Source organism: Pongo pygmaeus, chromosome 4, assembly GCF_028885625.2.
Source record: "Pongo pygmaeus isolate AG05252 chromosome 4, NHGRI_mPonPyg2-v2.0_pri, whole genome shotgun sequence".
In the NCBI taxonomy this organism is placed as follows: domain Eukaryota; kingdom Metazoa; phylum Chordata; class Mammalia; order Primates; family Hominidae; genus Pongo; species Pongo pygmaeus.
In genome coordinates, this window is record NC_072377.2 from 45,254,361 (window position 1) to 45,265,190 (window position 10,830).

The 10,830-nt window shown below is 36.1% G+C and overlaps 1 protein-coding gene across 1 annotated transcript; it reads left to right on the forward strand.

Moving 5' to 3' along the window:
* Window positions 1-595: 595 nt before the first annotated feature.
* Window positions 596-7,683, forward strand: MRPS30 (mitochondrial ribosomal protein S30). The gene is made up of 5 exons (XM_054488939.2): window positions 596-1,958; window positions 3,396-3,541; window positions 4,289-4,394; window positions 5,479-5,655; window positions 7,285-7,683. Exons 1-5 carry the CDS (start codon window positions 1,370-1,372, stop codon window positions 7,572-7,574), a joined length of 1,308 nt encoding a protein of 435 aa, XP_054344914.1. The 5' UTR covers window positions 596-1,369; the 3' UTR covers window positions 7,575-7,683.
* Window positions 7,684-10,830: the final 3,147 nt, after the last annotated feature.

A 10,830-nucleotide genomic window follows, 5' to 3' on the forward strand; every position in this document is an offset into this window, starting at 1 on the left:
TTCACTCACAAAAAACCATTACGGCACTTTCTGACAGGATTATGTCTTTTGGTGTAAATTGGTCTCTAGCTCTAATTTCTAATCCTAAAATCTATGCTGTAACACTATAAGAATTTAAAAAATATCAACCTAGGATTTCTCTGATACATTCTCAAACAGCGTATTTATTACTTATTTGCACAAAAAACTGTCACTTCAACTTAGATAAAATTGAGCACCTCACTTTTTAAATATTGAATATCAGTTTAAAGATCTCAAGTTTTTATATCCTCCTTTTGTTAACAATGTAGAAAGGATATTTTAGATTCCACTAGCAACTTCTCACAGAAGATATTATTAATGAAACAGAAGTATTGTATTTTATTTCTAAAGGTCAGTTTAATAGACTTGCAATTTCAAAGTTAAACCGTACCATCTGTTTTAACTTAAAAATATAGTTATAAATTCTTTTTAGCAACAAGACATTTGTGTTTTAATACCCTGAAAAATTATTACAATAAATCCAAATTAATATTCTAGTTCCTAATTACAGAAGAGTGAATCAATAAATTAGATTACCCGGAATGAGACGTTGGTGATTTTTTTTTTTTAGCAGATATTTAGTGAGCACCCATTATGCACAAGTATTGATTTGTTGCTGATGATTAAAAATTAAATCAGTCCCTTTTTAAGAGGCTCACAGATTAGTAAGAACAACTCGTGTTGAATTTATAATGGGTTTTAATACAAGGCAAAATTTAAACACAATTCTTTAATAGTTTTATTTCCCTTTTCTTTCTGTCTTCCCCAGTTAAATCCAAGTAAAAATACACCCCCCTTTCAAAATAAGTATCATTAAACAAATTATCTGTATTTAGCACAGATAAATGTATGGAATTATTTTCCCAAAGATGATTAGTAGGTCACCAGTGATGCTTGCATAATTTTTAAATATAATCAAGTATACTGAAAAACATGCTAGTACTGTATTTTCAAAAGTTTCTATTCCTAGAACTAAAACAGAAAAGAAGTGTTGTGAGATACATAAATGAAGCCAATAAATTTAACCAAGGGCTTGCCAGAATATTCCTAAATAGTTCCTGGCAAGGGAGGTTGCCGTAAAGGGTCCTACAAGTAACCTAGGTGGCAGCATCTCCTCCCAGCGTAAGGCCTAAGCACACAAGTTCTTCCTTCCATCTACAAACGCAGGAAACCGCGACTGGAGAAGTTATATGATTGGCTAAACCATGAATGACGCAACATATCTCACGCCCGCTGAGAATCGGCCTTTCCCAGACTGGCTCAGATTCCGCTTTCCGATTGGTCCCTACAGCAAGAGGGCAGGGACAATTGCTTAAGTTGACCTCTGGGTCCGGAATCGCGGGCAAAGATGGCGGCGGCCAGGTGTTGGAGGCCTTTGCTACGCGGTCCGAGGCTTTCATTGCACACCGCGGCTAATGCCGCCGCCACGGCTACAGAAATGACCTGCCAAGATGTCGCGGCGACCCCCGTCGCGCGGTACCCGCCGATTGTGGCCTCCATGACAGCCGACAGCAAGGCGGCACGGCTGCGGCGGATCGAGCGCTGGCAGGCGACGGTGCACGCTGCGGAGTCGGTAGACGAGAAGCTGCGAATCCTCACCAAGATGCAGTTTATGAAGTACGTGGTTTACCCGCAGACCTTCGCGCTGAACGCCGACCGCTGGTACCAGTACTTCACCAAGACCGTGTTCCTGTCGGGTCTGCCGCCGCCACCAGCGGAGCCCGAGCCCGAGCCCGAACCCGCGCTGGACGTCGCGGCGCTGCGTGCGGTCGCCTGCGACTGCCTGCTGCAGGAGCACTTCTACCTGCGGCGCAAGCGGCGCGTGCACCGTTACGAGGAGAGCGAGGTCATATTTTTGCCCTTCCTGGATCAGCTGGTGTCAACCCTCGTGGGCCTCCTTAGCCCACACAACCCGGCCCTGGCCGCCGCCGCCCTCGGTGAGCCTTGGATGCCCCCAGGGCGGAAGGGAGAGATGGGGATTGTACTGGGTTACTCTGCAGATTTACCCCTCGTCATTTCTTTCTGCTTCGTTCATGTTTTCGTAGTCCTTTCGCTCCTATCTGGGGTGGCCTAGTTTTGTAACAGTCACTGCGTTAGGAATCTAGAGACTAGGTGTGTGTGTCTGCGCTAACACCTTACCAGCTCTTCAACTCTGAAAGCCTGAGCTCTCCAGGATTCCAGTCCTGGACTCTACTTTGTGAGTTTTCAGCCAAATGGAAGAGCAGTGGTGATGAAGAGAAACGCCACTTAAGACAGTGGGGCGGGCCAAGTTTCCTTTTGGCTGTTCCACCAGGAAGCTGTGTGACCATGTGTCACATGGCTGAGTAGTAACTTCTTTTTACCTTAATTTTAAATTTGGTATGTCTTTTCTTTTTCTTTAGTAACTTCTTTTTTGCTTAATTTTTCGCGTTTTACGGTAGTAGTTCTTTGTCGTAGAATTGTGAAGATTAAATGAAGTATTAACTAAGATACCTAACGTTTACTCAGTATTTATGTGCTAGGCCCTGTTCTAAATTTTATATGTGCCAACTTATTAATGTTCACAATAACTGTTCACGATAGGTAGCAGTGTTTTGGTAAATGAAAAAAAGACAAAAACGTAACAAACTGAGGCATAGAAACGTTAAATGTGTCTGCCTGACACCCTATAGCTAAGAGATTAGGGGGGTCAAACTTCAAACTCCCATTCCAAGTTTCTAGTAAAAAATCAGCAGCTTCCGTGTAACTGTTCAGGGCGGACATGAAAAGTAATTAACGTATAAATAATTTTAAAAATTATTGTTTTTGACGCTTTCATCATTTTATATCTTCTACCAAGTGGATGTCTTAATATTTATTGAAGTAATGTTAGGACTGTAGATGTGTACTCAACCTAGCCTTGTTGTGTGCATGTTTTTTCCCTTTCCCAGTTGAGAAAGAAGTGGTCTTGAGGAAAGCGTCATGGACTTAGACTACTCCTGATGGATGGCCTAGAAAACCTATTTAACTTTATCAAGACCCAGGTTCCTCTTCTATAAAATAGAGATAATGAAAAGTATACATACCTTTGGGAGTTGTGAAAATTGAATTGGATGTTCATAAAATAGGCTTATTTTTATTTATGGTGAATGATATTCTTGTTAATCTTATTTTCTTTTATGACTCCTAATGAAGAAACTCTTTGGTTAATGTTCATTGTAATGATGGCACAAGTAGACAATAAATGTTTGAATGTTATATTTAAGTCATAATAGTTAAATTACCACATAACCCAGACTCTTACCTCAATCATTCTTAAGTTATCATTTGCTAAGTTAGTACTCTTTAGTGTTCTGATAGTAACCAAATTTATTTAGATGATCAGATGAAAAAAATTTTGAATATCTTTTTGATAGATTATAGGTGCCCAGTTCATTTTTACTGGGTGCGTGGCGAAGAAATTATTCCTCATGGTCATCGAAGGGGTCGAATTGATGACTTGAGGTACCAGATAGATGATAAACCAAACAACCAGATTCGAATATCCAAGCAACTCGCAGAGGTAAGGATTTATTGCAATTAGGTATCTATTGATATCTCATGGAGGATCTGTCATAGGCAGGTTGAGTAATAGTCTTAGTAGAATAAAATGTTTCAGGTGGATCTCTTGCCTTTCAAGTTTCCTTTTTGAAGACATCACGTCTCAAAAATCTTTTTAGCTTTTTAAATCTGCTTTGGTATACTCCATAAAGGTCACATAACAATTTTAACAATAACGGGTTAAGGTGTCATTTTGCCTGACCGTACAGATCTATATGTTTCTCTTAATATAAAGATTCTGAAATAGTTTATGATTGTAATTTACTAGACTAGTCATAAATCAAGGAAGTTGAACAGTTATCAGCTGGGCCATTTTACATATTTGCAGTTCTTTTGGAGAAAAACAAGTATATTTTGAGTATTGTCTATGCTTTCATGTCAGGGGTTGACACACTTTTTCTGTAAAGATCTGGATAGTTAATGTTTTAGGCTTTACAGGCCGTAAGTCTCTGTTGCAAGTGTTCAGCTCTGCTCTTAACAGTGCAAAGCGCCATACACAATTTATAAATGAATATGTGTGGGCTGTGTTCCAGTAAAACTTTACTTGTAAAAACAGGTGGGTTGCTCAATTTGGCCCATCATTCGATGATAGTATTATCAAATCATTTTGTGAAACCACCTCATTTTAAGATTTTTAAATCTAATGAGTGTGAGTAAAATACATACTAATGTTGCTGTGAATTTAGTATGTCTTTTCTTTTTCTTTAAGTTTGTGCCATTGGATTATTCTGTTCCTATAGAAATCCCCACTATAAAATGTAAACCAGACAAACTTCCATTATTCAAACGGCAGTATGAAAACCACATATTTGTTGGTAAGTTTCTCTTTTGACATATTGTACCATAAATGTGTTCCAAGTGTCCTATGCAAATTTGGAGTATTGACTAAAATAAGGAATTGATTCTTGAAGACCAAGAGGTTTACGTAGTCCATGAGCAATATAATTCGTAATCTCAGGTTACTGCAACATGTATAAACACTGGAAAGAAAATATTAAGTTCATTATTTGAAATTTTACTTGTTTCTACCAAAATAGAAGTATTTAACTTTAGAAAATAGGCTTTGTTGACTTATTAGATAGAAAAATTAATTTGTGTCTTTTTAAAAGTAAAAACTTTTAGAACTGGGCTTGAGATAGCATTTGGCTTTTTTAAGTGTTCTATTTGTGCCATGCATGGTGGTAAGATGAGGAATTCACAAATTCATAATGCCTGATGTCTGCCCTCCCTCATGCAGCTTATTCTTTTGCCATTTTTTCTTCCTTTGTTAATTCCCACCCAATGTGAAGAAGTCTTAAGAAGGTTTTATACCATGCCTGCAGACCTATTTTATCAGCCTCTTCTCAGTCACTGTGGTCTTAGGGAGTGACCTGCAAGGAACTTTTTGTTGAAAAGACTACCACTAAAATCAAGAATGTCAGCATTTCATGAAATGTTGCTACTTATTTTTTTTTTTTACTTAGAAAAATGGTGTAAAAATCATTTTTAAAAATTAGGAGCAAAGTGTGTAATTATTTCATTAAATAAGTTATTAAAGTCTTGAAGTGGTTGTATCTTAGTTAATATGACAAGGACACAACCATAGCTAATCATGACTAAGGGATTTGAGAAAACAGATCATAGAAATTTTAAATAACTTTTCTATATATTCTTTCAACTTCTTCCATGTTATGATGGGCTTTATGATAGCTAGCAGATTGAGAAATTATGCTTTCCTGTGAGATTTAATTTTATTATGATCCATAAGATATATAAGTAAACTAATATTCCTACTTATGTATTTAGAGTACTGAGAATATGATGTATAAAGAAGAAAAAAAAAGGCTCAAATACTAAAACATGTGCTCCAGATGTTCTACATGTTTGTTTCATCTGAAATGTTTCTATTTTGCTCTTCAGGCTCAAAAACTGCAGATCCTTGCTGTTACGGTCACACCCAGTTTCATCTGTTACCTGACAAATTAAGAAGGGAAAGGCTTTTGAGACAAAACTGTGCTGATCAGATAGAAGTTGTTTTTAGAGCTAATGCTATTGCAAGCCTTTTTGCTTGGACTGGAGCACAAGCTATGTATCAAGGTAAAAACTAATTTTATAGCATTTTCTTTGAAGGTATTTGTAACATTCTAAGAATATAATGGTTAAAATTTTTTCTTTGGATTAAAACATAGGTTGAATCTTAACATTGTTAAACTTTTGCATTGGCACAAAGTACAGTTGTTTTAAAATCCTTGTTTAAATACTATACAGTTGAAATCTGACACTGAGGTAGTTGTTTTTATGTTTTACTTTGACCATCTTCTGTGTGAATGTACTTTTGCACACATTTCAAAGACTGTAGCCAACTAAGTCAACCCTTTCTAGATAATAGCTTTCTGCAGGTAGAAACGGTAATGATTTTGTGGATTAAATATTTATATTACATCAATGGCTATCCTATATAATTTCTTTAAAGGTTATATCCAGGATTTGGATTAGGAGATTGTTCATTCATTCAGTAAACAGTAACTGCTTTTTTATATGCTATACTCTGTTCAAGATGCAGTGTTGAGTGAAACAAACCCTGCTTTCTTAGAGCTTATATTATAGTGGGGGTGGGGGGTGGTAAAAGATAATAAGCATGTAATGTTTGTAACTAGTGGTAATACTATAGGGAAAATACTTTAGCATAAAGAGTAGAATGATTTATAGGGGGGCAGGTATAAATGAGGTATGGAGAAGAATCTATTTTTAAAAAGTCATTCAGGGGAGGTCCCTAAAAATGACTTATTCTAAGACCGGAATGGCGAGGAGCTGCCTATGTACAAATCTGGGTAAAGACACTTCCAGGCAAAAGGATCAGCAAGTAAAAGTCCCTGAGGTGGGAACAGGCCTGAAATATTTAGGAACAACATGAAGGGTAATGAAGAGTGGGACAAGGAGAATGATGTAGAAGGAGATAGTGGAAGCCAGAGGCTATATCTTCCAGGACTATTAGAGCTCATTGTGGGGCATTTGGATTTTATTCTAAAACCTGAAGTAATGTAATAGGAAGTAGATTAACACTATGTGAATATCCAAGAGGAATTTTACTACCTATTTGATTACTAGGCTTATCTTTTTTTTAACGTATATATGTATTTTAACCTTATACTCAAAATTGACTTAGATTTCTATAATAGAATGGAGTAGAGAAAGTGGGAGTAGGAGTAGATGGAGTTAGACAAAGTAAGAAGTAACTTTCTTGAAGATGGTAGAATGGCACTGTTTACTTTTGAAAGGTAAAGTACTTCTTTTTACAATAAAATTAATTCCATATGTTAACAGTATTATTCATTTGCTATCTCCATTAAAGATGACATAAAATACGTGTGGAGAAATAAAGTTACTGCTTGGCCTTGGTAGTTGGGTAATGACATAGTACCAGATGTAGAAGGCATCTGTGTAGATAGCTTGCTGCTCTTAGATGAAGTAAATAAGACTGATGTTGTTGAAAAAGATTAATCATGAGATTGAGGATACTAGAAGGAAGGAAAATGTTATTTGTGCAGAAGTAAAATACAGGGTTAGAATAGAGATGATAAGGAAACTTTGAGGTCTTCAGGGATTTTGTTACATAAAGTATCTAAGTTGTAGGAGGTATTTGATACCCTCTAATGTCTATTGTGTTTGTTTTGTTTGGGTAAGATATATTCTATGTGTAAATTTCAGCATAATTTTCTTCTACAGGATTCTGGAGCGAAGCAGATGTTACTCGACCTTTTGTCTCCCAGGCTGTGATCACAGATGGAAAATACTTTTCCTTTTTCTGCTACCAGCTAAATACTTTGGCACTGACTACACAAGCTGATCAAAATAACCCTCGTAAAAATATATGTTGGGGTACACAAAGTAAGCCTCTTTATGAAACAATTGAGGATAATGATGTGAAAGGTTTTAATGAAGATGTTCTGCTTCAGATAGTTCACTTTCTACTGAATAGACCAAAAGAAGAAAAATCACAGCTGTTGGAAAACTGAAAAAGCATATTTGATTGAAAACTGTGGGAATATTTAAATTTTACTGAAGGAACAATAATGATGAGATTTGTAACTGTCAACTATTAAATACATTGATTTTTGAGACAAATATTTCTTATGTCAACCTGTTATTAGATCTCTTACTCTGCTCAAATTCATCACTGAAAGATTTAATTTTAGTTACCTTTTGTTGATTTAAAAATAATTGCATTTGACTGATAAGACAAATTGAGTTATTGAACTATTAAATGCACATTTTAATATAAATGCAGAAATCCCAAATAAAATGCTAACATACTGAATTCAGTAATTAAAAGAACCCACTGCAGCTGGGTGCAATGGCTCATGCCTGTAATCCCAACACTTTGGGAGGCCAAGATGGGTGGATCGCTTGAGTCCAGGAGTTTGAGACCAGCCTGGGCAACATGGCAAAACCCCATCTCTGTTAAAAATACAAAAATGCCTGGCCTGGTGGTGCATGCCTGTAATCCCAGCTACTCCGGAGGCTGAGGCACAAGAATCGCTGGAACCTGGGAGGCAGAGTTTGCAGTGAACAGAGATTGTGCCAGTGCACTCCAGCCTGGGTGACAGAGCAAGACTCTTGTCTCAAAACAAACAGAAGAACCCACTACAGCAGGATACAACTAATCAATTCAGTAATGGACTAATGTTAGGAAGTAATGCTAATACAGAACATTAGTTGTTCAAAGGAGAAAAATAAGGCTTTGATAGAATTCTCAGTCTTGGTTTTAAAAGAAAAGAAAAGATAGATATTAATAGGACAGTGTAATGGTGAAACATAAGGGATAACCCCATTGAATTCAAATTAAGCTTTGAACTTTATATGCTTTATTTGCTAATCCATTCCAAGTGCCTAGATTCATAGAAGTAAGAAATCAATAAATGTTTGTTGAATGAATTTGAATTAATGAATTTAAGGTAGTCAACCTTTTTAGTTTGAGATCTGGTATCTCTTCTTATTTATTTACTTTTTTTTTTTTTGAAACAGACTTTTTGCTCTTGTTTCCCAGGCTAGAGTGCAATGGCACAGTCTCGGCTCACTACGACCTCCACCTCCTGGGTTCAAGTGATTCTCCTGCCTCAGCCTCCTAAGTAGCTGAGATTAATTACAGGCATGCACCACCATGCCCAGCTAATTTTTTGTATTTAACAGAGACGGGGTTTTGTCGTGTTGGTTAGGCTGGTCTCGAATTCCTGACCTCAGGTGATCCACCCACCTCGGCGTCCCAAAGTGCTGGGATTACAGGTGTGAGCCACTGCACCCGGCCTATTTATATCTTTTATTTCTTAGCAAAATTTAGAGTTTCTTTTATCTCCATGCATTTCCTATGTATGCTTACATTTTTGTGTAGTTGGAAATGGATTTTTTCTTTCCAATTATGTACTTCTTTATAGTTTTTAAAAGTGGCTTTATATAGGTGATACTGATAGCTATATATTTATGTTGTAAAGGACCAATTTAAGTTGTTCATTAAAGCCAATAATTTTTCAGCTGATTCTCATGAGGTGTATATAAGCAATCTGATTTGCGTTCTTCTGAAACTGCTTATCAAATAGATGGCCATTAGCCCCTAAATGGCAAAATCCACTGGACAGTTTTCTGTATTGTACTCAGTAAGGTCTGACATATTTTGCATGGTTGACCACTCCTTCGTTCTTAAAATAGTCTTTTTTTAATTGCCTTCAGTGAAACATGCTCTTGGTTTTCCTCCTGTCTCATTTGCTATTCTGTCATATTTCTGTTTGCTGTTCTTCCTCTCACTTTTCTTCAAATATTGGTGTACTTTTTTTTCTTTTCTAGACTCCATTTTTGTCTAACCACACTCTCCCTAGATGATTTTATCAAATTCCATGGATTTAAATATATTTGTAAGCACATTCAGAATTAGTTTGATTTCAACTTTGTGTTTTGTATCTGAATGATAAGCATCAGCATTATAACTAAACAGACTGTGTGATTAAGATTATGGACAATTTTTCCCTCTAGTTATCTAATTTTCATAATTACCTCTAGAATGTGAGAACATTATTTTTATGATCAGAAAGTATTTTAAGAAACTAGCTGAGTGGACTCTAATATGGAACCATCAACATGTATCAAATTCCACTTAATTATAAGCAAATTCATTGTGAAATTATATTTGAAAAGGCATTTCATGATTACATTTGTTATTTAAGAAAATGTTATTTAAAGAAATTTACATAAGTTTCATTATATATGTATTTTAGCTTACTCATCTCTGGAAATGGAAAACTTAGATACTAGGCAAGAGGGCTTTAATTTTTTTTTTATGAGATATTTTAATAAACCAGTACTTAGGTCTTAATATTTGTGTTTTTCAAAAATTTATGTTAAAATCCTAACCCCCATGACTATAGTATTAGGAGATAGGGCCTTTTGGAAGGTGATTGGAGAGGGGCCCCACCTTCAGGAATGGAATTCGTGCCGTTATAAAATAAACCCAAGGTAACTTTTTCATCCCTTACACCCTGTGAGAACATGGTGAGAAGGCACCATCTATGAGCCAGAGAATAGATCCTCACCAAACACTGAATCTGCTGGTACCTTGATCTTGGACTTTCTAGCCTCCAGAACTGTGAGAAACAAATTTCTGCTGTTTATAAGCTGTCCAGTTAATGGAATTTTGTTATTGTAGCCCAAATATGCTAAGACAACCAATATAGTTAAAATTACTATGCCTGTTCTACTTTATAAAGTTCTAGTGTATGTTGTATAATGCTTACATTAAATAAAAGGTAAGGTTAACTTACATAAAACATGTTTAGATAGGATAATTGTAAAAATTATTTATTATTAGAGAAATTGGTAAAATTGTGGCTTTGGATAGAGGCAGGAGAAAGAAAAGAGCAAGGCACTGGTGAGAAAAATTGCTATGGAGAATATTGAGAATAGATACAAGGAGACCTACAGGTTTACAACATTAATATTGGCCAATACTTGATTGGACAGTTTGAATTTTTCGACGTGAAAGGCCTTTGTTCCCCAAAGTCTGTAAGGAGATTTTGTAAAAACAAACAACAATAGCAATAAAAAATAATCAGGGAAGATTAAGAGATTTCATAAGGAGCCAGAATTTATAGGTAATATTTAAATGGTATAGATACAATTACTATTTTGGTGAATAATAAGCACATGGTAGACTGAAATTTGGCAACAGCTACTGTGCAAATAAGCATATCTGTGATTATGGCTTATATCGGGTTGGGGACCCTT

Coding starts and splice junctions, on each gene's coding strand:
- MRPS30 (XM_054488939.2), top strand. CDS start 1,370: ATGGCGGCGGCCAGGTGTTGGAGGCCTTTGCTACGCGGTCCGAGGCTT. Junction 4,395..5,478: donor TGAAAACCACATATTTGTTG/GTAAGTTTCTCT, acceptor TTTGCTCTTCAG/GCTCAAAAACTGCAGATCCT. Junction 5,656..7,284: donor AGCACAAGCTATGTATCAAG/GTAAAAACTAAT, acceptor TTTCTTCTACAG/GATTCTGGAGCGAAGCAGAT.